Source organism: Vanacampus margaritifer, chromosome 1 (genome assembly GCF_051991255.1).
Source record: "Vanacampus margaritifer isolate UIUO_Vmar chromosome 1, RoL_Vmar_1.0, whole genome shotgun sequence".
Classification (NCBI taxonomy): domain Eukaryota; kingdom Metazoa; phylum Chordata; class Actinopteri; order Syngnathiformes; family Syngnathidae; genus Vanacampus; species Vanacampus margaritifer.
In genome coordinates, this window is record NC_135432.1 from 11,928,903 (window position 1) to 11,954,370 (window position 25,468).

At 44.5% G+C, this 25,468-nt stretch overlaps 1 protein-coding gene across 3 annotated transcripts in view; it reads right to left on the reverse strand.

Annotated features, from left to right (window-relative positions):
* kmt2d (lysine (K)-specific methyltransferase 2D) overlaps nt 1–25,468 on the reverse strand; it is a 34,858-nt gene that overhangs the window by 2,750 nt on the left and 6,640 nt on the right. The window contains exons 11-55 of one of the 3 annotated variants that reach the window (XM_077572722.1): nt 24,148–24,267; nt 23,759–24,025; nt 23,265–23,626; nt 23,075–23,188; nt 22,876–22,989; nt 22,670–22,774; nt 22,390–22,571; nt 21,968–22,132; nt 21,674–21,783; nt 21,550–21,591; nt 21,272–21,457; nt 21,002–21,172; nt 20,796–20,918; nt 19,758–19,879; nt 19,537–19,672; nt 19,365–19,436; nt 19,211–19,288; nt 18,953–19,111; nt 18,774–18,843; nt 18,369–18,607; nt 18,203–18,276; nt 17,632–17,682; nt 15,938–17,539; nt 15,682–15,858; nt 15,037–15,176; nt 13,089–14,815; nt 12,875–12,998; nt 12,215–12,290; nt 12,069–12,135; nt 11,748–11,980; nt 7,752–10,652; nt 7,514–7,663; nt 7,269–7,433; nt 7,044–7,191; nt 6,875–6,956; nt 6,621–6,793; nt 6,325–6,449; nt 6,104–6,239; nt 5,075–5,196; nt 3,643–4,996; nt 3,414–3,550; nt 2,879–3,009; nt 1,544–1,829; nt 1,389–1,462; nt 916–1,024 (exon numbers count right to left, since the gene is read on the reverse strand). In XM_077572722.1, coding sequence (XP_077428848.1) covers nt 916–1,024; nt 1,389–1,462; nt 1,544–1,829; nt 2,879–3,009; nt 3,414–3,550; nt 3,643–4,996; nt 5,075–5,196; nt 6,104–6,239; nt 6,325–6,449; nt 6,621–6,793; nt 6,875–6,956; nt 7,044–7,191; nt 7,269–7,433; nt 7,514–7,663; nt 7,752–10,652; nt 11,748–11,980; nt 12,069–12,135; nt 12,215–12,290; nt 12,875–12,998; nt 13,089–14,815; nt 15,037–15,176; nt 15,682–15,858; nt 15,938–17,539; nt 17,632–17,682; nt 18,203–18,276; nt 18,369–18,607; nt 18,774–18,843; nt 18,953–19,111; nt 19,211–19,288; nt 19,365–19,436; nt 19,537–19,672; nt 19,758–19,879; nt 20,796–20,918; nt 21,002–21,172; nt 21,272–21,457; nt 21,550–21,591; nt 21,674–21,783; nt 21,968–22,132; nt 22,390–22,571; nt 22,670–22,774; nt 22,876–22,989; nt 23,075–23,188; nt 23,265–23,626; nt 23,759–24,025; nt 24,148–24,267 — 13,301 coding nt within the window. Of the gene's footprint in view, nt 1–915; nt 1,025–1,388; nt 1,463–1,543; nt 1,830–2,878; nt 3,010–3,413; nt 3,551–3,642; nt 4,997–5,074; nt 5,197–6,103; nt 6,240–6,324; nt 6,450–6,620; nt 6,794–6,874; nt 6,957–7,043; nt 7,192–7,268; nt 7,434–7,513; nt 7,664–7,751; nt 10,653–11,747; nt 11,981–12,068; nt 12,136–12,214; nt 12,291–12,874; nt 12,999–13,088; nt 14,816–15,036; nt 15,177–15,681; nt 15,859–15,937; nt 17,540–17,631; nt 17,683–18,202; nt 18,277–18,368; nt 18,608–18,773; nt 18,844–18,952; nt 19,112–19,210; nt 19,289–19,364; nt 19,437–19,536; nt 19,673–19,757; nt 19,880–20,795; nt 20,919–21,001; nt 21,173–21,271; nt 21,458–21,549; nt 21,592–21,673; nt 21,784–21,967; nt 22,133–22,389; nt 22,572–22,669; nt 22,775–22,875; nt 22,990–23,074; nt 23,189–23,264; nt 24,026–24,147; nt 24,268–25,468 lie in introns of all 3 variants that reach the window. The other 2 variants (XM_077572712.1, XM_077572704.1) reach the window with 2 other exon arrangements.

Consider the following 25,468-nt stretch of genomic DNA (forward strand, 5'->3'; position numbering starts at 1 on the left):
CCATTCGTCATCTCCATCTACGCCAATCTCCGGCCCGTACGTATTTACATCATAAAAATTGTCACACATCAAGTATGTCCACGAACATGGTGGTCCTTGCTCTTAACTCATTTGCTCCCAAAAACGTTTTAAATACTATTTTAAATACTGCCATGGTCCCAAAAACGGATTTATACGATTTTTATGTTGTTGTTGTTTTTAATGCTAGAGCATCCAGAAGGCTTTGATGCAGCCTCTGTAGTTATTACAAAAAACGACCCGCAGGTGGCAGCATTCTAATGGTAATCGCTGCAAAACTGAAACAAACAACGGACATTTTTACCAGATAAAAATGCACGAAGCGCCTCTCGCTGTTCAAATTCAACAAGGAGACGATAAGTAATTCTGCAAGAACTGAATTAATTGCAGCGTCCATTCGTCTGTTTGGCTCGTTTGTCCCTACCTCTCATCAGCGCTTATTATTGGCTTTGTCCCGCCCTAAACAACGCCTGATTGGTCAGACCGAAAAAAGGTCGGCTGCAAACGTATCAGCGGGAGCAAGATGTATTTTCCGGAGCAATAGAACACAATATTCTTTGGGCCTTGCAAAATCGGTCAAAATCCAGTAAAAAAAAAAAAGAAGAAGCCGGGAGCAAAGGGGGTTGCTTCAGTGAAAACAGCTTTGAGTGCATTAGTTAATAAAGCTTTGCCCCTGTGTTCTATCTTATCGGTGGCTGTATTAAAGTGCTCCATAAATATTGTTGATTAGCATATATGCTACAGCCTTGTTATCCATCTTAGGGTCCATGTAGTAGTACGCGCCTCGTGGTAAACCGAGACCCCCTCGTGATTTTTCCTACCTGTCCGCGACCCACCCATAACAGGTTCCGAGGCACCAGTTGCATGTAAGCGATTGAAACTACAAGCGCAGCATACCTCTTCTCCTTTGGGAATCCTGCGACTGGAGATGATGATGATCTTGTCCTCTTTGTCAAACGTCACAACCTCGGCGACACAGTTGGGTGCGCATGAGTGGTTGACGTAGCTGTGGTGGAGAACAGAAGGTGAATATAAAGCAACCTGGAGGAAGGCTACATGCTACATGAAAGGTCATTCACGCTGGTAAAATGCTGATACAATTTTGCAGTTCATTCACTGACACATAAGATTTGATCAGCTTTGTTCTCCACAGTGCCATCTGTTGGATCTGTTGGGGAACTACACCCACTTGAGTATTGTTACATGCACTGTTTGTTTGCGTGTTGCTGCTTCGTTAGCCCATCTTTGGCGTTTTGCATTACAGGTTAGCATTAAGCTAGCAGACATGGAGTTGACTGTAACAAAAAAATGTCACTTAAAATAACTAGCTCATTATTTTGATCATTCCACCAGTACTCAGAATTGCTTACCGAGCTGGGCCGCCAGTCAGAGTGGCGTCAATCACCTGCTCATTGTTGATGCGGAACATGTAGATACCACGGTTCTAGGACAAAGATAATAAAAGGCTCAAAGTGGACAAGCCAAAGGGCTTTTTTCGTGGACTCACAATATCGGGCCTACATACCTGTAACTCGTAGATCTTCTCCCGGCGGTTTGCCACCTCATTGCGTATGACTGTGCCGATGTACTCGATGACCATGGTGTGCTTCTCGAGATCTTTCGCAGCGTACAGACCCAGGCCCTGAATGCGAGATCGAGCCAAGTACACGTTGTTCTTCCACTCGGTCTTCAGGCGCCGGTACTGCGACGACTTGGAGTGCACAAACTGCTTGCTGTATGGCGTGTTCATCTCGCAGGTGAAGGTGCTCTGGTAGGCCTTGGACACGCTGGTGCTGTTCAAGGTGTGAGGCCTGAGGACAGATGGGAAAGCAAAATGGTCAGCTGATGCACAGAAAAGAAAGATGGGAAAATCCATTTATACATCTGTAATTTTAGATTAGTCATTTCCTTTCTTTTTTTAAACTTAACATGGTACACGTTTCTTAACGTGCCAAATACTCAATATTTTGTTGAAAAATTAAAATAGATTACGTTCATTGGGGGATTTTTTTTTTACCTAAATATTTGAAAAAGGGATTATTTTACAGCTGTAATTTTAATACATGATACCACAATATTTTTGTTACAGTTCTCATACCGTCTATTAAATCTACTATCAGCCAATGCCTAATATACAGTAGACAAACAACCTATTGACAATTTAGAGTTTTCAACAAACCTAAGGCCTATTGCATACCGAGTCAGTCAATCTCGACATATTTTTGTGGTTCAATAAAAATGAGTAAAGTACAATATACAGTACACAAAGAAATGCACACAATTTGTGCAAAAATGCTCTGGTTTTCCAAGGTTGTTGCTTTTTTTCCCCCCCAGCCCACCGACCTCACTGGCTGTTGTGATTCTAGGATTTATTATTATTACTTTTAATCAGTGCAATTAATAACTGATGTTGCCTATAGCAATAGCTTGAGAAATATTCTCAATGAGAGGTATTCTCATTAACTCATTACAGCCCTTACCTAATGAAATAGAGCTAACACTATAAACATGATCTGAAAAAAGGTTTCTGGTGGGAACATATAACCAAATTGAACATACAATAAAATTGCTACTTTCAAAAGCTACTCACCCAAATGGCTTGACAATAAATTGACTCAACATTGAATGCACAGCTTAAAGAACCAGAACGATTCGTCACAAAATGCATAAAAGGAAGATAAAAGGACTTTCTTGTGAGTCCTCCAAAAACAGCTACGGAGTTATTGGGCCTTAAGTGTCGCCATGAAACACTGAATACTGTACACTAAGGCAATTTTAAAGTCATGGTATACATGCTACAAGAAAGACAAAAGAATGAATGTTATTGTTTGCTAATGTTTCAATAAATATTTTGCCTTACCTCTTGCACTGTGTGGGGACTTTGGGCTCTGAGCGAGCACAACCAGTGGGATTAATCATGAGCGGGAGTTCCATCAGTGGGTGACGACCATATCGGAACTGGTAGTTCTGGCAGTTCTCCACTCCAGGCAACTAAAATACAACAAATGTGAGATAATCATGTTAAATTTCCCATGTCCTTTAGCTTGTGCCCAATTTGGTCATTATACACCCATTGATCAATCCATGTTCTATATCCTCATTAGACTCGCCGAAACCTTAATACCACCTGACTTTGGGGTGACGTATAACCTCGACTGGTCGCCAGGCAAAGGACACAAAATAGACAAACAACCTTTCACACTCACACACAATTTAGAATCTTAAATTAAATGAACATGCAGTAACAAGGGGGGGGGGGGGGGGGGAACATGCAAGCACGGCGGAGACCATGCAAACGCCACACAAGATGGAACTGAGATTTGAACCCAGAACCTAAGAACTGCGAGGCAGATGTCTTAACAACTAGTCTGTAAAGTCAAGTATTTTTCTCTTACCGACTCAGTGATGCGCATGACAGCATGAATGGTGAGGCCAAACATCTCCTCTCCTTTAACATGTTCAGTGAACAGCTTCAACATGGACGAATCGTTTCGGAGTTTGGCAACCTTGTGGACCACCTGTTCCCAGATTCCTAACAACAAACGGTGTCAAACATTCAGTCATTGCCGGAATGAAGACAATGAGACAAAATAAGCACAAAGAGTCTACATCTCAAAGTCTTACCCTGTGGAGTCATGTCACGGTAATGCAAATCCTCCATGCCATGTTCCAGAACTCGCACCTCGAACAAGGGGAGGCCGTCATCCTCGCTGATGCGACACCGGTAGCGACAACGCTTGTTGGGCACGCGTGTGCTCCAGTAGATGCGAGTGGCCTCATAGCCGACAGGGAAAATGGCCGTCGGCGAGTGGAAAATGGCCATTTGGGAAGGAAGCAGCTGACCGACGGCGTGAAAGATGAGACCGCCAACGCGGAAAAGGTGGACGCGGTCCCCTCGCTGCAAGATGCTCGCTATCTGCTTGACCTCGTCACGCTCGATGTAAACCCGCCGTAAAACGGCGAAAGAGCAGAGTTCGTCCTCGCTGGGGCCCTTCAGCTTGTGCTGAGTGCACAGCATGGTTTTGTCTTTGAAGAACATGCAGCGGGCACGAATGGCGCAGGCAAAGTGGTAGACATTTGGGCAGCGCAGTCGGTTGCAGCTGTTGGTCGCGCCGGTTTTCTGGCAACACGCGCACAGCGTGCGCAATCCGCGGCGCAGTGCCACCTCCACATTGATAAGCGCACCCCCTTGCGTCTCATACACCTCAGTAGACCACAGGGCACAGTTAAGGTGCACCCACAGGTCTACGTCGATGTTGAGCAAGCGGGCAGGCCCGTCCGTGGCGCCGTCACCCTCCTCGTGGCAGAAACAGCATTTGCGTTTATCCCGCGGCAACCTCTCAGGTCGCAGAGTAATGCGGAGACGCTCCATCAGCTCAGACACCTCACGGCTGCTTTCCTTCTTAGAGCCACCTTTACGTATGGAGATGACAATCTGCAGGCGCTTCCAGCGAATTCCCTTCCATTTTTTCACATTGGGGAGCAAGACCTCATCAGGAGAGAGAGGCCTGCGTTGTTTTATGGCCTTGAGAGAGGAATCCAGCGGGATGGGAGAATGGGTGATGAGAGGATCGCTGGCCGATTCCTCCTTCGTGGCAGGAAGAGTTAAGTGATCTTCTGGGGGAGCGGCGGGATCAGGACCCGCAGGGTTAAACGCTGGGTCTGAGGCCGTCTCTGGAGCAGCAACGGTCGACACAGCCAAGTCAACTCGTTCTACAGGAGGACCGCCATCCTGATCAAACTCCATTTTGATCTGGACAGTGGTCGGAGTGGCAGGTAAGGGGGATGGGAGGTCGGACTTTTTGGAAGGTTCTGCCTCATTAGTTGGAACGGGAGCTGGGGAGGAAGGAGGAGGCGGGGATGGTGATGGAGGCGGGGATTCCTCCACTGGTATAAGCGGAAGGTGGCGCACATCCAAGTCATTTACATTGGTGGTGTAACAGTGCTGGACTGTTTTGTCTTCATTATCTGGGAATTCCTGAAAGAAAATGAACACATGATGCTTAAGAAATGAAACATATAACTGAACAAAACATCAACAAGACTTTGAACTGACCTGTTTGATCAGTGCCAGAATGTCCACTTGTTTCTTTAATGTGCAGCCAGGCAGAGACACGTCAAATTGTCTTAACCACTCTTCCTGGCTGGATGAGGCATTGTCCTTTAGACACAGAGCACCTGGAAGACACGGTTAGTTGTACATAAGATAATTAACAACTATGCTTGACTTCCTCTCTTTGTTACAGTTAGCATAACAATTGTGTTCCCCCTCTGTATTGCGGTTCGGCATTCACATCCCGGCCCGGTTGCCCTTTTTTTTTTAAGTTCTCTTGTTTCAGACAAGCTCTGTTAGGATGCTGCTGTTTTCAAGTGCGTTACAGACGACGTCACTACGCATTTATGTCATGACAGAGTATGTGCAAACCGGACGCAGCCTGCCTATTCTAAATTAATTGTTTACATGACGTTTGTTCGGATTGGCAAATGGAATATATTACACCTGCGATTCTGAATGAAATTATTGTGGCGGCCGTGGCTCAGGGTGTAGAGACGGTCGTTCAGTAACCAGAAGGTTGGCTGTTCGTCATGTGTCGTTGTGTCCTTGGGCAAGTCAATTGACACACATTGCCTCCAGTGCTACTCACACTGGTGTATGGAAGGTGCGAATGTTTGGTGGTGGTTGGAGGGGCCGTAGGCGCACATTGGCAGCCTCGCTTCCGTCAGCCTGCCCCAGGGCAGCTGTGGCTACTTAAGTAGCTTACCGCCACCGCAGTGTGAATGTGTGAGTGCATGAATAATGTATCCGTTCCATTGTGAAGCGTCTTTGAGTGTCAAGAAAAGCGCTGTATAAATCCGATGCATTATTATTATGAAGTTCAGATACGGCCTTTTTATTGCAATTTGGTCAATCAGTTTCATTCTAATGGGAAAACAAGGCTCCATGTAATCCCGGCTATTATTGAGATTTTTTACAAATGGCGGATGGGTCTGGAAGACGAGAGTTAACTGCAGTAACATGAAATTATTTTACACCAATTCTTATTTATAGAGGAGGAAAGCATGGGAAATCTTTCTAAGCGCATACCTGACTGCACAGGTCCTTTCCCAGGATCATTCCCTCCAGACATGTCAGGGTTCTGGGAAGGGAAGGTCACCTCGTATGAACCTGGCATCCTTATCTTGAGCAGCTGGGCCATTGCCATCATCACATGGTTAAGTTTCTGGGAAAACATCAGGTTAGTCTTCAGTCAAATATGCATGTAGGAACTAGACAGAATAGCATGCAATAATCTTGTAGTTTAATACCTTGGCAGCCATAGAGGACAATGTAAAGGTAACAGCCACCTCGTTACTTTTGGCCTTATCCCAGTGATTGGATATGGAAACCACTCTTCCATCAGCTGCTTCAAAAGGTTTGCTCTCTGAAAAAGCTAGCGTAGGAGTACATATGATATTTTATTTCTGGCATGTTAGATTTTACATTTTAAAAATCATTATGAAATTGCAGTTACAAGTACACTGAAACTTGATCCGTTATATGGTAAAATACTCAAAATATTTTTATGGTGAACACATTTGAGCCTAATAATGCCTGTTTCTACCTGGGATAGCCGTGCGAGGAATGAGGGGAATTACGGGGGAAATTGCTCTCTCTGTCTCCTCTTCCTTTGGCTCCCGCAGGTGAGGGAATCTTGGAGTTTCCTCTCCAACGTTGCTCTCTGGAGAGGATGCCGGAATGATGCTTTCTGGGGCATCCTCATCATCGCTCTCCATCCTGTCAAAAAAAGACATCCAAATTTGTCTTGCTTCAGAGCAAAGGAATGAGTGACAAAGCGTTAAAGAACCCCTGCTGTACCTGATGTCCTCATTCTGGTTATGTGGTGGAGTGGGAAGCGCCGCAAGAATGTCTACACTCTTTGTCTCCTCAGTAACTGCTTCTGCACAGACAATTTGAGAACATTTAGAAGTAGAGATTTTGGACAATTACACAACATAAGTATTAATTAGATGGAGCTGTTTTTTACCTATTGGTTTGCTTTTTAAATTTGTATTTTTCTGACCCTGAGAGAGTTCCTCCCCAGGAGTCACTCCATTGAGCAGCTTGTGCTGTACAGAAGGCGGAGGTGTTGGTGGCAGTGAAGATGGAGGTGTTGGTGGGTTGCTGAGGTTGCTCTGCGAAGGCAAACAAATCCCCTTGAACAGACAACAAAACAGGATGACTGAGGGCACAGAGTCAAGCTTGGCTTTACCTTGGTGAGTAACTGAGAATAGTAGTCTGGGATATTGTCAAGCATTGCATTTCCAAAGGATCCTTTGAGTTGGGCTTTTCCATTGGCTGGGCTACTCCCAAAAGGAGCAAACAGATCCAAGCTAGCTGTGATGGACGGTTCCATCAGGGGCAGCAGAGACAGACCCTGGAAAGTAAACCACGATTAGCAACCATTAAGGAATCAATCATTTGAGTAATGTATGTGTATTTTATTCATCCATGTACCTGTTTTAGTTGTTTTATGAGCACTTCAGCACTTTTTCCAACTTCTTCCTTCTTATTCTTCTTCCGTGCGTTAAGCCCGCGGTCTCCAGGTGCTTTATTGGTGCGCTTTGGCTTTTGTACTGGAGCCCTTTTACTTATAGACTGCAAATCCTGAGTGTCAAGAAAACAATACATTTTAACCCCATAGAATTACTCAGAGAAAAAAAAAATCATAGCCCACAAGTAAAAGAAAACGTACCTCCATATTTCGAGGAGTCCCTTGAAGTTTTTGTTCCAGCATTGCTAGTTTGCTGTTGATGTGGCCATTGATCTCATTGTGGATGCCATCAGAGGGCCTCTGGGCAGCAAGCTGAAGGTTCTTTGTTCTCAAGAGTTTTTGGAGCAATTGTTGTCCAGTCTCAGATCTGGCATCATCTGCATTAATAAATGTGGAGTTGCTCCCAGAAGAAACTATGTCAGTTGTCACTTCTCGCTTTATAGCACTAGAAGTGTCTTCTCCTCCACCATCACAGTGTACCTCCCTTGGCTCCTGTTTAATGTTGTGCAGCGTCAACTTGCATAGATCCCCTTCTGTAAAGCCACGCGGTGGGTGAGGAGCGTGACTTTCTGAAACTTGTAGTGACTGTTGCCGGACATTCGATCCTGTCTGAGGACCATTTGGAATCAGTGGGGTTGTAGGAGATGTTTCCATGACCGATGTCTGCGATTCTATTTTCAGCCCTGAACAGTCAAGTTGAGTCTTGGCTCCTGGTGACCTGAGTGGCGATGCCTTGACTTGAGTGTATGGACTTCCCCTCCCAGGTCTATTGTCAGCTAACGAAGGTGAAGAGACATGGGATGGGTGCGGGGAGGTGGGGTGGGTTGGGCTCATGACAAAAGAACCTCTTGGAGAATATGCATGAGAAGGGGATCCCTGCATGCGAACTGCTGCAGATGGGATTAACGCCTGTTGCTGGTTCGGAGTAGGTGGCCGCATCCCTACGGCTTGGTTCAGCGGGTGTCTGATATCACCAGGGTGCGTAGGTAGCAACTGACGTGGTGATGTGGGCCTGATCATGGGAGACCGTGGCACAGGTAACTGTCCTCTCATAACAGGATGTTGTATTGCCTCTCCCATTTGTGGCTGTGGCTGACCTGGGACCATCATTCCCTGCTGAAACTGAGGAGAACCACTCTGTTGCTGTGTGCACATACCTCCAGGCTTCCCCATGGCACCATATGGTATATGTTGCCCTTCCATTCTTGGCATTTGCTTTCCAGCATGTGGCACCTGTGCTGGTAACGTGTGATGTCTTAATTGACTTTGTTGTCCTTGACCCATTGGCATTCGCAACATTGATCCCTGATGGAGCTGTCTCTGGGCAATCATAGCTTGGATGTGTTGTAGTTGTTGATTTGGGGGAAGATTGCGCAGCTGTGGATTTTGAGCAATGATGGCCTGCACCTGGAGGTTGATAGGGGTACGTATAGGTGCAGGTGGAATCCCAGGCCTCTGTGCCATCATGCCTTGCTGCTGAGCTCTGATCATGCCCATCATTGCCTGCTGTTTTTGCTGCTGTGCAATGAGTGTTTGCTGTTGAGGATGATTAATTAAAACAGACTGTGGCTGGCCAATATTCTGTTTCTGGATGTTGGGATCTTGAGATTGCTGCACATTCTGAACTGTTTGTAGCCGTTGTTGTTGATGCTGATAGGCTAAGAAATCCACAGGTTTCCCTTCTTCTTTAATCACCATCAAAGTGGGCTTGTCAGTACTACCCGAATCTTGTCTCTGTAGAGCAGTTGGCAGTTGTTGTGGCTGTTGCTGAACCACACTTGTCTGTTGATTCACAACCAAACTGGTTTGTTGATCACAAATAGATGGTTGTTGCTGCATCATATAAGACTGGTCTTGGTGCTGCTGAAGAAATGGTTGTCGCCCCAAATCAGGTTGCTGATCATTTGCAGAGCCTACCTGAGTCATAGGATTTGGAGTGGAGGATCCACTATGCTGTGACGGCGTTCGTGTACCTGGGCTTAGAATGTCCCCCTCTTTAGTCTCTGCCGTTTGACTATCTGTAGCTCCTAATGGTTGAGGTGTTGTACTGCCTGTTGAAGGGGATGAACCCATTTGCGGCGTAGACGGTTGGGAAAGCCTTCCTTGCTCTTGGCTGGATTGAATTAATGGCGTTGGCTGCCTTTGTTGTGTCATCGATTGCTGCTGAAGTTGGGTAAACGTTTTTGTGGCATTCTGTTGTTTTTGCTGCTGCTGCTGTTGTTGCTGTTGAGAAGAAAGCACACGTTGTGCCATAATGTTATGTTGTTGTTGTTGAGTCAGCTGTGCCTGGGGACCCCTGAGGGCAGGATGGCCTGGAGATACAATAATTCCCTGCTGACCCATCATAGGAGCCCTTTGCTGCTGCTGCTGCTGTTGTGTAACTGGCTGGTTCTCAGTCAACCCAGGTTGAGATGCCACCATGGTTTGAGCCTGGTTATTGGGCTGGCCAACACTAAAGTTCTGTGGCGGTGGAGCCACAGATTGGCCTGCACCCATTACTTGTGAAACCTGAGCCTGCTGATTCACCTGATTGGCTAACATCTCCTGTTGAAGATTTGCTTGCTGCTGGGAAACAAGTGGGTTTCCCATCAAACCAGGCTGTGGCTGAGTTATTAGGCCTGACTGTTGTGTTCTGTGTTGCTGCTGGCCCATCATCACTTGCTGTTGCTGTTGTAACTTTGCCATGTGCATCCTATGCTGAAGCTGTCTTTCTTGGAGAAGCCTGGGGTCAGCAGCCTGCATTCCGGGAGGTCCCTGTGGGAAGAATCCTGTTGGAGCACCAGGAGGGCATGTGGGCCGAGCACCGTTGGCTCCAAGAGCTGCCGGAAGTTGAGGTTGAGCTCTTCCCATGAAAGGCTGACCTTGTGGCATCCGGACGGGCATTCCACCTTGGGGAACCATACCAGGATGTTGGCTAATGACTGGACTTCCCTGTTGGCCCATCACCATCTGGCCAGGTAACTTGGGAAACATGTGAGGTGGGGTTCCCTGTGCAGAATGTCCAGGAGCCAGGAGACCCGGACCTTGCTGCTGCTGTTGCTGCTGCTGCTTGCTTCGATACTCAGCAATGAGATTAGTGTGCTCCTTTTGTTGCTTCCGTACCTAGAGCAAGGGTTAAAGCAAAAATATTAATAATTTGACTGGAAAAAAAAATGTTTAAATTGACTGCGGTCAATTAACACAAATTTTGCAGGGCAGTAGGGCGCATACTGATTCTTTAAAAAATAATGTTTAGGCATTAATCAGGGATTAAAAATGTGACAAGTATACGACCGCTCTAGGAGGGTAATTGGGAATGCAAAAAAATTAAAATACTTAATACATACTTGAAAACATCAATTTGATGCATTTTGAGAGATAAAAATCAAGGAGACTTTAAAAGACAGTATCAATGTATAATAAAATATCTATCTATACAGGGTCAAATTATGCTATATAAGCAGGGTTGGGAGGCTTACTTTTAAATTGTATTCTTCCGATACAGTTTCTCGTTACTTAGTTATTAATGGAATCAAATCACTATACTATTAAAATAATGTAACTTGGACAGTAACAGTGGACCCCAACTATTTGCAGGGGTAGAGACCGGCCAGGACCACAAACAACGAAAATCCATGTGTAATTGACACCTATTTAAATGCAAACAGTGAATAGCGATTAAAACATCGCCTTTCCCCTCCTACATTCAAATTGGCAGTATAGTGTGTGGAGGACTCTACTCTCGAAATGTCTCGTCCGCAATGCCACCCTGCACTCTATGGACAGACAGTTCCGCCAAATTCTCCTAATATGGCTTGCTGCTTCTCCACGGAGAAGGTGCACACATCATGAAATTTAAGACCTCAACCAGATATTAAAATTCAATACTTTTTCAAGAATTTTTAAGGTGGTATTAATAAAGTCAATGCGTGAAAGCATTGTCAGTTAAGTGATAGGATCTTAAACAACAAACGTACAGTCCCTATGGGGACTTGTTTATGGAGTGGACCGCTGTTTCATTTTCAAAATGACAGAATTCTCTACGACGGAGAACTTTAACCCCTGACCTAGAGCAAACCAGATATTTATACTTTTTTTTTTTAAGCCAAAGATCATTTTCCTGAGCTGACTTTTAGGTTTTAATCGCTACCGTGACCATGATAATATCCTGTTTAGGACATACATGGATGAATGGGAGACATTTTTAAATCCACATACCTGGTCAAGCTGTTTCTGAATTTTGCTCTGCTCTTCTGTGACCAACTTGAGTTTCTCAGCATCTGACTCAGCAAACTCTCTGCCAGCTTTCTTCGCAGTGCGCTGCTTAGCACAAAGTGCCTTACGTGATTTTCGATGCACTCCAATTTGTTCTTCCAAAAACTTTAACTGCATTTGGAGTAATTGCTGAGTGTGAACTAGCCATTCCTCATACTGGTGCTGTTCTGAATTATCTGTAACCAGAAAATTAAGTTAGATAGCAACAACAAGGTAAGAGCTTTATGTATTAACTAATGCATTTGTTATCAGTGCAGTACATACTGATGACTCCTTGAACAAACTGAGGAGGGTTCGGTCTTGACTGGGTGGGATCACTGGTTTCTCCCTCCTGAACACAAATACATTTAATTGGTCGTGTAAAATGACATTATATTAAATATATCCCTTTGCCAAATGTAAGAGCATACTTTTGGAGGCCCTGATGAAATCTGATCTGGATCTGTGCCAGATGACAGTCTTTGAGCAAGTAGAGAAACCTGTTGCCTGAAAAGAAAACAAAACATACAGAGATGGCAACATTGCTACGATGATATCAAAATATAAACACTTAGATTAATTGTCTATCAAGCACAGAACTTTGTTGAGTAGTCAAAACTAGGGCTGGGCGATATGGCCAAAAAATAAAATCTCGATTTTTGCAATCATTCAGGATGATTTTAATCTAATAAACCCAACAAACATTTATTTAAAGGTTTCATTTATTCAAAAGTAATTCCTGTGCAAAATGTTAAGAACAATAATGTATACTGATTCGAAATTAGTTTAAACATACATTTAACATTCATACTTTGTGCTTAAATGCCACAATTAATTAAGTAGTAGTAGGTATTGTTTTGCCACTTGTGCAAAATTGCAACTCACAAAAACATTTGAATGTAACAGAACATAAGAACAACATATTTTAATAATCCAGAAGACAAAATTCGATTTCACAATTTAGCAAATTTTCAACAATTCGATTTTTAAAACGACAATGTATCAAATTAATTTCATTTATTGCCCAGCCCTAGTCCCAGGCCCAGGTTTCTATAACTGTAGAAAAACAAAGACAGGACACAAGGCATTACCTGTTGATGCCAGGGGGCCCAACCATTGGGTCCTGTGCTAACACTCTTTTGATACCCTTTAGAGCCACCATCTTTGCCTTGGCAATTGGATCCATTATGTCATCAGTAGCAAATTTGTCTAAATCTGCAATACAAGAGCAAAGCAGTATCTGTTGGTGTCATGTGGAAAAAATAGTGTTGTAGAATATTTACAGAAAAAAGCCAAAGTGGTTACCTTTGTCTGGGAAGAAATTGTTGGCCACAGGTGACTGCTTCACCACAGGTTGCTGAGGTGGATGATTGAGACCTGCGTGCATTCCTGGTTGCGCCATTCTCACCATGGCTTGCTGCTGGCTCATGGCCATGTGAGGTGACGGTGCCATTGCAGGTCCCAAGAGCCGTTGTTGATGCTGCAGCATGTGTGGAGCACGTGGCACCATACCGGGCTGGGCCATCACTGCTTGAGATGGTGGACGGTGGTGCTGTGGCAGCATCAACTGCGGTGCTTGCGGGTTTGACTGCTGACTTGGAACGCAAGGAAAATGAGGCGCCATGCCTCCCTGGTGAAGGGAGCTAAGCTGTTGCTGCTGTTGCTGCTTCTGTTGCTCCTTCTTCTCATGTTCCAGAAGATCTTGTATCAAAAGAGGCAGCTCGCCATCTAATGAGCTTTCTACCTTTGCCAAATCTACGGCAGCAGAATGCTGTCCTCCAACATCAGGCAGGTCAAGTGCATCATCATCAATATCTGCATTCTCAGCATTTGTAGGAAAAGGCAAGGGCCCGTCCTGGCCTTGCAGTGGATATGGAAGTCCCCCTAAACGAACAGAACTGAGAGAGGCTGGCTGGTGTTCTTGCTGTGCCGAAGTTGTGTTCCCACTCAGAAGCAAAGAGACAGCCTCTACCATTTCATCTTTTACAACATTCTGTCCTGACAGGAGTTGTGGCGTGAGCGTTTCTACTTTCACCTTGGAGTTACTAGCTGTGTTAGGGGAGGGCGCCATTTGGGTGGATGACCTGCACGGTGAGGATGGTGTTGTTGAGAGAGACTTCTGTCCAGACTCCAACTTGGGTTTTTCTTCCGCTTTAACAAGTGCAGATCCAGAAACTGATGAAGGCGTTTCACTTTCTGCTTCAACTAAACGCAGCTGGTCTGAGAAGACATCTTTGGGGTCTCCCTGGTCTAGTTCAGGATCAGTGTAAGCCAGCAGGTCAAATTCATCACTATTAAGTAAGTCATCAAGATGTGGATCATTGGTTTCCAGGTTGTCCAGGTTTCCCAGCTCATCGTCTCCTTTGTCTGGGTCCAAGTCCAGCGCTAAATCCTCTTCATCCTCCACACCTCCATCCCCAGGAGCATCCCCAAGGCCCTCCAGTTCAGGCTCTGGTAGTGCCTCATTGTGTTCGATCACAGCAGCTTGGTTTTGTTCTGCGACTAGACTTGAGTGTGGAAGCTGACGATGTCCAGTGCCAGGAGTATTGGGAGTCGAAGCTCCTGCCTGAGGCTGCTGAGGTAATAAAGCTGATATTTCACTCTGCTGTAATTTTAATTGTGAGTTGATTACCCCATCAGATGGAATAGCACTGGCATGTGCTATGGGATGCTGCTGAACATAAGGTGCTGGCATCTCTTGTGGGACAAAGAGACGCTGTCTGGGCTGAGGTCCACGAGGCATAAACTGGGGTCTAAGTGGTAGCCTCTGTGAGTTGTGTCTTAATTCAATAAACTGTGCAGGAGGTCCTTGGCCCATTGGTTGCAAATTCTCTCCTCGAAGCCCTGGTATCATGGGGTGAGGGTGACCCATACCTTCCATACCCTGGATGTTGACAGCAGAAGTGAGATTGTGCCTTATGGCCATAACTTCCATGCCAGGGTGGGGGAATCTCCTTGGTCCTGGAGTATGCCACTGAGGAGGGAACGGTGGACGGGGAAACATGCCCTGAGGCTTGGTGGGCCCTGATGGCCTAAAGGACAAAGATGAAGGAAAAAATGGGAAATTAAATGGACCAACTTAGAGAAGGTTTACACACAAGGACAAACTGTCAATGGAATAGTTATTGTAAAGTTACTCATACCCATTTTCATATTAACCTAATACAGCCGTTAGAAAGGTAGCCCATAGACATTGCAGTCAATAGTTTTGATCATTTTTAGTAGCTGACTAAGTGACAGCTTGTAGGCATACCTGAGTGTACTAGGATCCATGATAGCAGGGGTTCCTGCAGATGATGGGCAAATGAGCTTGTCGCTCATGCCACTGGCATTCACGGGGATCTTTCCCATAGCAGAGGCCTGAGCAGCACCAGTATTAACAGCAACACGATCCTAATTCAAGAACACAACAGTAAATACAGTATGTTCAACTTTCGTCATTGTCAAACTGCTTGTCACAGGTGATTAACACCCACCTAGGCCACTACCACTTTGTTCTGCTGCACTCTGGAAAGAGCTACCAGAACGCACAAGACTCATAGAGACAGTTTCTTCCCACAAGCCATTACTGCACTGAACTCATAACTGACTTATTTAATTTTCTATTATATTCACAAACTTAGAATTTCTATGCAATTGAGGTGGACTATTTGTGTAAGTGTAAGAAATACTTTATGGCAAAAGAAAAAGCAAATATTGTTTAAACAGTGACAAAGAAGTCGATTCCATAGTAAAAAAAAATTGTAAGAAGGAGATTAATTTAACAGTGTTAAAACCTACAGTATATTAGGAGTGAAACGAGTTTGAGTAATTTGAAAAGCTCAGAGAACAAAAGACCAAAAAAAATTGCCACAGTGGTTCATCCTTTCAACTGTGACTAGCAGGGGTTTCACTATACCTGTGGATAAGGTGGTGGTGCTCTGTGGATCTTATCTTGTTGAAATGCACCCATCTCTGCTCCTGGCCATCCAGGAGATTGCAGATTGCCCGCAGCGGCTGCAGCTGCCTCCTTTTCTTGTCTCATGGTGTTGCGTTGCATTTGTTGTCTGATTAGAAATTCCCTCAACCTCTGACGCTACAAACACAAACACATGAGTTAAAAACAAAAATTGCAGGAGCATCTAACGATTATTCTTTGGCCAATATTTTAATACCTGTTTGTGCTTCTCCAGCTCAGTGGGACTTAAGCCCACCAGCGCAGGGTCTTGCACTGCGGACACATCAGGCATTTCTTGAGTGACCGACAAGGATGGCTGATGAGGTGCATCTTGAGGGCGGACAGCTGCCAGTTCTTGAGATGCAGAAGGAGGTATAAGTCTAGAAGTGTAGTTGTCTGCAACAGCAGTCGGCTGTGTTTGCGGCTGGTGTTGCTGTGGCTGACTTGGTGCCTGCTGTTGGGATATCTGAACGGTTCCTGTGCTAGGGCCGAATGGAAGAGGGGGTGCTGAGGGTTTGCAAGAAAGAGGATCCCTGATGGGACTACCGCTGGAATGCAATTGAGGTGACTGATTTGAATTAGGTGAGCTTTTGAAGCTCGGCGTTCCATCTGGCGCAGCAGACGTGGGGCGAGGTGGTTTGTGGATAGTCATGAAAGGGTCTCTAGAATGTGGCCTTGAAGGAGGCTGAGAACAGTGATCTGGAGACTGGAAACGTGGGGTTATAGGAGACTGTGCAGAATAGGCATCATTGGAGAGCCCTCCAGGAGTGTGGGGAGATTGACAACTGCCCTGGGATTGTGGACTAGAGGAAACTCGCGAGCACAATTCCTGTTGTGTTACAGGGTGTCTCTGGGGTCCAAGAGAACAACCATCACCTGACTGCAACTTGGGAGCTAGCGGAGACTGAATGTGGTGGTCAGAAAAACTGTGAGAGGGAGACTGCCTGTACCCTTCAGAGGGGTGGCTCGGGGAGGTTCCAGGATGAAGAACACCACCATCGCCTTGGTGCATTCGTGGTGTCAAAGGTGCCTTAAATAATCTATCCCCAGACTCAAGCATCCCAGGGGAGCCAGTGGGATGGTCAGGTCTTCCGACGGAAGTGGAGCGAGGAGAAGGTGCACTCATATCAGCCCTATACTGGCTTGCAGGTGAGGATGCAACTGAGGGTATTGGGGATGAACCATATTCTGTCTGCAGAGTTCTTTGAGGGTCTCCGTAGTGCGTGTTATGAGGTGGCGAGAAAATGGGGGACTCAATCCCAATCCCAGCACTTCTTGAATGAGGACTTTGTAGAGGCGTAAGGGACTCTTGAGAGCCTTGCTGAGATTGTGATAAATGACCCTGTTGATGCTGTAACTGTGATCTGAAATAGGGGTCAACCTGCTGAGCCCGTCTGGTGGCTCCTGAAGTCCCTGGTTGCATGTCAAAGGGGCCAAGACTAGCTGGCCGTCCCTGAGGAGGACCCTGTGGGCCGGAAGCTGAATAACCTGAGGAGGAGGCCTGTATGGGGCTAGCCCCAGCATAGGATAAAGGAGTGGGTGGGTGGGAGTGAGAACGGGGTGACTGAGGGGGTAGCTTGGCAAAAGGATCTGTACGAATTTCAGCTGATCCTGGTGTTTTTGCAATACCATCTGAGAAAAACACAGAGGAGGATCCTGAATCTGGGGGAAAAGGAAATTGACTTTCTGCCGAGCTTGGCTGAGACGAGATGGACGTAGACCCGGAAGGTGGTGGGATCTGGAGGTGTAAACTGGGTCTTTCCCCTTTAATACGCACTGGCTCTGTCTTAACAGGCCTGCACACCTGACTCTCTGCCTGCTATGAGATCAGAAAAGGAGAAATGAGAAAAGAAACATAATTGCAATTTCTGTAACTTTCACTTGCTATGACTACAAGAAGTTTTCACTCACCCTCTGTGCCTTGTTGATCCTCTGAGCTGCTCGGTTGTCTTTGGCCTTTTGCTATGGGAGGGGGGAAAAAGTTAATATTAAACGCTATTCATTGTCTATTATAAATAAGTATTTTTATCCACTCAGTTATAGACTCAACATTTTGTTCCAGTTGTTTCAGGCTCCAATAATTAATATAAAATGTAATATAACTAGGATTGGTTGCGGATTAGCTGTTGTAAACGAACACCGATTCATTATTTTCCCGTTCAAGTCAAAATGTGTCAATGCACGTTGTAACCAATAAGAGCCGCGCATATGCGGATGGGTGATGTGGAAGGACGACAGAGGGAAAGAATGTTTGTTTACTTGCTGCTGGAGCGACACACGATGCAGATTGATTTAAAATGCGACAAAACAGCATCCTTGTTTCTGCTGTCGACCAGGGTAGACGGCGCCACACCTGGACCTTGAAATTATTTGTTATTTCCTTGGGGTTGGTACGCTGTGTCAATGGCCAGTGTACCGACAACTCTATATGTTTGAATGAGCTAACTGAATATGGCGAGTCCAGGCACTAAATAGGTCCTACCAGATAGGGAGCCTTGTCAGCTGCTGATACTTTTCTCCAGATCTTCATGATTTGCTTACAGCGACTTGCCCAGTCTGGGAAAGGGCAAAACATGCAACATATGTATAATATGTAACAGAGCTCAAATTTAACAATGTTTATCAAATGATAATCGCCTTCCACACACCTGGGTAGTCCTGTTTGAGAGTGGGAAAGTTGCTATTGGCATAAAGCACAGGAGAAATTGTTGATAGTTCTCCCAGCTCCTCATCTTTCTCCCATCGCTGGAGACTGCGCTGGTTGTAGGATAGCCCATCACCTTCTGCCTCAGTAGGGGTTGGTGGGGAGGAAGGAGTCGCTGGGGTGGATGGAGTAGCCCAGGGACTCTCCTCGCCACCATTTGGACTAAACATCCCACCTTTTTCTCTGAACACAATTTAAAAAGATGAAGGATAACACGATTCATCAACTGAAGCAATCCATCTTCATAATAAAAAATTAAACACAAAAAAAATACAAAAATACATGCATTGTCCATATCAGAATTAAGATAATCTATGAAACGCTAAATAAGAAATGTAGCACTTCCTACCGCATGTCAAAGAACGGTGACTGAGAAAGGGCAGGGAAAGCTTCCATAACTCCAGATGAAGGCAGAGACCCTACAAGATATGCATTTCAATATCAACACCATATAAAACTTCACTTAATCAGTGTTCCACGCCAATGAGATGAAAATAGGATCAACCTTAGGGATCCCATTCAACACACCTGAGAGGAGAGCTCTCTGTGGCAGAGCGCTACAATTGAGTTCTCCCTTATTGCCCTCTGCGATGGGCTTCATACCCTCCAAGGTGGAGCCTTCTGACACTCCTAAAACCTTCCTGAAAAACTGCTCGGAATCCTGATTCTCTACTCCTTGTGGAAGACCTGACACGGAGGGACAACACCATGGAAGGAAAAAGTTCAACATCTCTGAAACATTTGCTTTCCCCCCCAGTTAAATCCAAAGCATCATACAATTACTACCTTCGCTTTTTTCTGCATCAAAGTCATGAGGATCGGTTGACCCTTGATTCTTCAGTGTTGAGGATGGTGTAGAGGCTCCTGAAACATGTATGTTGACAATACAATTACATTCAAAACAAAACATTTGTAGAAGTTTCCAGTTACTAAACGGTACCTTCTCCCTGAGCTTGGGGGGCCTCACCCCCCTCTTGCTTGAGATGATGCACCATACGATCCTTGGCCTCAGCTAACAAGGAGTTTTAAAAGTTACACATGAATGCTTATCTACAAACAGTTAACTTGTTTCTAACTATATTATGTGTCCAAGTTCAATTCGTTTTTCTTACTTTCTAGGGAAGTAGTTTTGAATGCCGATGGTGCTGGTAATGAGGGTTGAAGAATGCATGCGGCTGGCCTCTGCCCAGGGGTTGTCATTACAACCTTCTTACTCAAGTCTATAAGTGTCTTTCCAAAGAAAGCTTCCTGCATCAAAAAGCAAATATTCCATATATGGTTACTATACTAGGAAATTATCTCATAAATTTTAACTTGAGACATAATAACAAACCTGGAGATAAGCTGGAAACATGTCTTCAAGCTTGCTCTTCTTTCGTCCCCGACGTTTCTTAGCTTGTTCCTCGCCCTCCAATGGTTTAGGGTCCATGATGTTATCTGTGTCAGGATGGGGTCCTACGCACAGTAACAATTAAAACATTTTCACAATTAAAAAATTTCACAACGCTAGAAAGAGACACAGACACACAATATTTTTTAAAACTCTGACACGTTGTAGCGTTATGTGTTAACATGTTTTTATTGACCTATCACTATGGCCTTCATGTACAATTTCACCCTGAAAAGCTGCTAAGTGGGATAATAGTACTATAGATGATGGACTGCGGTGTCCTATGATTAATAACACGAGTAGCCAATTTGTTATGGATTTTTTTCACCTCCTCAATCAAACACAAAAAGTGAAATGTTAACAGAGATGTATTATGGAAAATTGCTTTTGTATACAAATAATTAGGTCTCTTGTGTGGGTTTCTTCATGTGAAAGTAAACCAAGAAAATCTTTTGTAATCTGTGAGTGAGCAATTCTTTATTTCCACCCCACTGTTAACGGTGGGGCTTAATTAGTAGGGGTTGAGCGTTTGTGTTTGATGATGTATTAACTGAATGTGCCACATGCATGGAGTAGTGCACTAATTGACAAGTGTAGTATATGAAGCATTAACTCCGCAAGTGAATATGCTGTCAATGTACTTAGTGGTCATTCACACTATTTTTCACCCATGCCAGACTCCACTTGTGCAGATAGATGTCACGTTCCTCATTTAAAACCCTAGCGCCACCCTTGACCGTAATGGTAACGAAAGTCGTACTTTGCATTGGTTACGCAGTGAAGCATGCAAGGTTAGCTCACACATTTTTATAAGAAGCTTAAAAAATATTAGGGTTAAAATCCTTTGTGTATTTGACATGACATGTGTGTTTGCATTACACATATGATATTATGAAACCAAGTAACGGTTTTAAATTGTGGGCAAAAACCATAATACATATTGTTTACATAAAAAAAATCATTAACCATCTTGTTACTGACCTTCTTCAATGGTTCTCTCGATTGGGTGTCCATCTAAAGTTGACTCTCCAGCCAGCTGTGCAAAAAACTCTTTCTTCAACCGTGTGTGACACTTCCTTTGTCGCACCATGAAGCCTCCAATTCCTAAGGCAGGGAGTTCATAATAATATCTACAAATACTTGAAAGAATTTTGCTAAATATGTTTTTTTGTAAATTGTGAGCTTACCAGGCCTGTAAGGTTTCCGTTTCCTTTTTTTACCATCTTCCGTATCGTCAACCCCTTCTTTGAGAACATCACATTCAGCCATGCCATCTGTGCCTCCATCAACACCGCCTTCTCTGTCAGGGCTTCCAGGATTCTCCATCTTAGCGTCACAATCCATAGACTCCCCACAGACTAGATAAAACAAAATTGAGTTTGAAAACAGCAGTGTATTTACCACAAAATTATATATGGCTAGTCAGAAGCTCATATATGAGCAGAAAATGTGCCAACCTTTTCCCTCCTCCCCTTCTCCTTCCTCCCTCACATCCATTGCATCAGGGCCCCCTTCGCAACACAAAGCGCCAAGACGAGAGCGACGCTGCCGTCTCTTGAGCAAGGGAGACATGGAGATGGTACGCAGCAGGGACATTCCCGATTCTGTCAGCCAAACACCCTCTAATCGATAGAACTGCGGCTCTGTAAAGTTCATGTTGTAAAAAGTGAAAAAAATGACAATTGAGCATAGAATGCAAAACAACAACAACAACAACGACGCAAATTTTGCTAACCTGGCTCTTTGATCCTTATTGAAGCCATAAAGGCTGACTCAACTATAGTGAAGAAAAACATGTATTAATTTCATACGGCAACATTCCATGAATATTTTGTCATTTATGTATGGTTCTGACTCACCGATAGGTTTGGGAACATATGGGCTGCATGATGTGCATGCAAAGCCCTCATCAGACGCTTGTTCCACTTCATCTTCAGTATATAAACTTTCACAGACCGCATGCACCCATCTTCATAGATACACAGAATAAAACAGTGATATATGACATTCTGAATAAATCAGACACTGCATTAAGTAATTCATGATGGATATCATACAAGATATATATTCCCTGAAACACATCATTAGTGGCCAACTAATAAATGTTTCATTTGATTTTATTCATGTATGTAGTTCTCATGAGCACCACCCACCGATCGCAGTGCTGACATTGCAGGAGCAGCTCCTCCTCCATGAAGTTCTCTCTGCATACTGGACAGGTGACGAGGCTGGCACAGGGGCCACAGTGAGTGTAGTTGTTCTGCCACTCACAGTGGAAACCTGGCGAGTTGGAACCGCATTGCACACAGCAAACACACCTGCAAAGTAGAGAATAACACATTGACAATTAATCCTAAAATCTAAATTCAAAAAAATTTAGTAGACCAATGTGAGTAGGTAACAATTTGTCTTTTGCTGGAGAAGCCAGTAAAATGAGAGCCAGGCCCCTGAATAGCTAATGCAATGCCTGATGAATGTTTTACATAATATGCAAATTTTCAGGAATTCATTTACATTTGACCCCATTCAAAGTTACAAGGATGAACAAAGCTTTCAAAGATGTTTTCTTCTTTACCATTTGCATTTCCAACCTCCCTTGGGCACAGTGTGCAGGGGCGGGTCCAAGCAGTAGGTATGATAGCTGACGTCACAGTCATCGCACAGCAGCAGACGGGAAGGGTCCGAAGCCTTCCCACATACTTCGCACACAATACATTCCAAACAGCGCCAGCCCTTGCGCAGCATTGTCTTTGTGATCTACAGAAGATATCAAGTTTAGTTTATCTTGACTCAGAAATGACTTGGGTTTATGGCAATGGAACAAATACATAATAAAAGAGTAACATTGCATTTACTTTGCTGTTCACACAGTAAGGATGGTAACATTGAGCACACTGCGCACAGGCCAATAACTGCCCCTCCGCACCCTTTCCAAAGCTGCCGCAAACCACACACATATCCTGAAACACACAGCAGAAGGGGGGGGGGGGGGGGCGTTACATTTAAAAATGACAAATACATAAAAATACAAATAAATGTGTTTAAAATGAAGGTGCTATACCTGGAGCAACACAAATTTGTCAGTGTTTGAAAAGAGAACCACTGTGTTCTGCATGGTGTCATCTTCCTCCTCCTCCTCCTCCTTAGTTATTCCAGAGTCTGTGGTCATGCTTAGCTGTGAGAAGAAGAAAAAGAAAGCAATAATAATGACAGCGCTATTCTTTCATTCTTTCTATAGCCCAATGCAAAACTTGACTCACCAAAAAGGCATCAATGCAAGAGGCCATGGCTTTGAGGCGAGACCTGCCACCACGCCCTCGCCCTCCACCGCCTCCTCGTGGTCTACGCTTCCCGGGGAAACTATTGCTTCGACCCTGATAAATGGACAGTAAGTCAGGTTTTTCTCAAATTGTCAAACTCAACGAAAGGTGTTAAAGACAGACCACTGACCTGTTTGACCCTTGAGCGGCCAGGGGATCCCCTGCGCCTCACCTTTTCCGTGTTACTTCCAAGCGGTTCAAAGGGAAGCGAGTCATCAGTTTCAGAGCGGCCAAGCTCCATAGAAAAGTGAGGATCCGCTTCACCAGGAGAGCCCAGGAAACCACTGCTACTTTCATCTCCGTGGCTGATATTGGACATTTCATCCAGCAGCAATTCAGGCTTAATCTCGGCCTCCTGTGGCTCCTCTTTTATGTCCACAACGTGTCCTTCTCTTCTCATTTGGTCATCGTCGTCTTCTTCATCCTCCTCTTCTTCAGAGTGAGGTAGTAGCCTCTCTTCCATGTTGACAGTAGAGGGTTCGTCTTGTGTGTCTGGTGGTAAAAGACGAGAAGACGAATGGCGCGCCTGGTATGATGGACTTGTGTTCCGCTCATCAGACCGGTGTACATGCTCCGCTTTCTCTACAGATACTCGAGAGGGTGACAACTTAGACAGAGTCTTACTGAATGATTCTGCGCTTTGGAAGCCACAGGAACCAGCTGTTATTAACGCTCCTGATAGAGGCTTATCCACAGAAAGAAGAGTCTCCTGCTTCTCCACCTCCATATTTTCAGGGCCCTCCAGTGTTTCTTCTACTTCAGGATTTTGAGACCACCTCTCAGCAGCAGAATTCTGCGAGTCAGCTTGGATCACTTGGCTGACTGCCTCTTCTGCTCTCCTTTCATCAGCAGGTAGACAAGGGGCAGCCTGTCTGGTCGAGCACTCTTCAGCTAGGGTTAAGGAATGCAGGTTATTACTTTAATCACTTACAAATCTTTCATCAACTACAACATGCTTTTTGTCCACGTACAAATACAGTATGTACAGTATGTCAAGAGTTGGTTGTTCTTACCCAAAGACTTAAATGTTGCAGCAGACCACTTTGAAATGCAGTCTTCTTTTTCTATCTTCAGCTTTTCCTTTGAGAATTTGTCACTTACATCCATTGTCCCAACAATGATAGCCTCCGCACCTAAAGAGAGAACTGGTTAAGACTTGGTACACACAAGCATATATTTTTTTTTATCTGTAAACTCAACACAACACACCACACATGATTCTGTTTACCACCATCGAGAATAGGTGATGTAATAAATAAAACAGAAGAAAAAGCAATGACCTCATGATCATTTCATATAATAATCTAAAATCACCAAATAATTTGGCGTTTGTTGTCCTCAATCAAGAAAGGGCAAAATTTGCCTAATTAGTTTTGTGTGTGACCGTGACCAGCCAGGCCTAACTGGCATGTTCTCACACAAATATGAAACAGTTTTCTATATTCCAATACCAATTCTATTTCTTTGAATCCTTTGTCTCAGAATTGTGCTGCCTTTGTGGATTGAGATTGCACCTGTAAAGTACTGCGGTCCATCTTCAATGCCTCTTATCCTCACTAAGGTCATGGGTGTGCTGGAGCTTATCCCAACTAACTTGGGGTAAAAGGCTGCGTAAACCTTGGACTGGTCTGCATCCAAATGCAGAAAATTATGTGGTACCATGATTTCTTAAAAAGAAAAATGCCTCTGTGATGAAAATGGGCGGCACCTTTTTTGCCACGTGTGCAAGACGGAAAAATTAAATAAAAAGACAAGAAATGGCTACAAACTTTCATGCTCCTGCGGACTGTGCATTCCTCACACGGAAACAAAAGGCATGCGCTTTCTGGAATTATTTTGCCTACATGGCTCACAGCCGGTGCAAGCCAACAGACGTGGCCAAGCCTGTCTACAGGTTGTGTTATAAAGCTACTTGGACTACAGCACTAGAGAATACCTTCAAAATGACTAAACACCTTGCTGACCAGCATCCTAAATTATATCACAAATTCAAAGAGGAACAGGGTAACAAGCGAGATCAACTGTATTTCAAAAACTTTCCTTTAAATATAAATCAAACGAGTGTGATAAACTCGCCATACTTTTCTATTTCTACTGAGACTATTATGAACTTTCCAAACAATGAGTCAGAAAAGTGAATTGAGAAATGTACCAGTCAGCAGGTTCTCACACCAACGTTCTGTGAAAAAAAAAATCTGTGGAGCCATTTTTATATTTTAAACAAGGCTGCATGTCCCAGCGATAGCCAGGTTTACATGGAGACTTTTAAGACATTCCGAATGAAGATCTCTGGTCACCTGTTTACATGTGACGTGATCCATTACGATTTGCCGT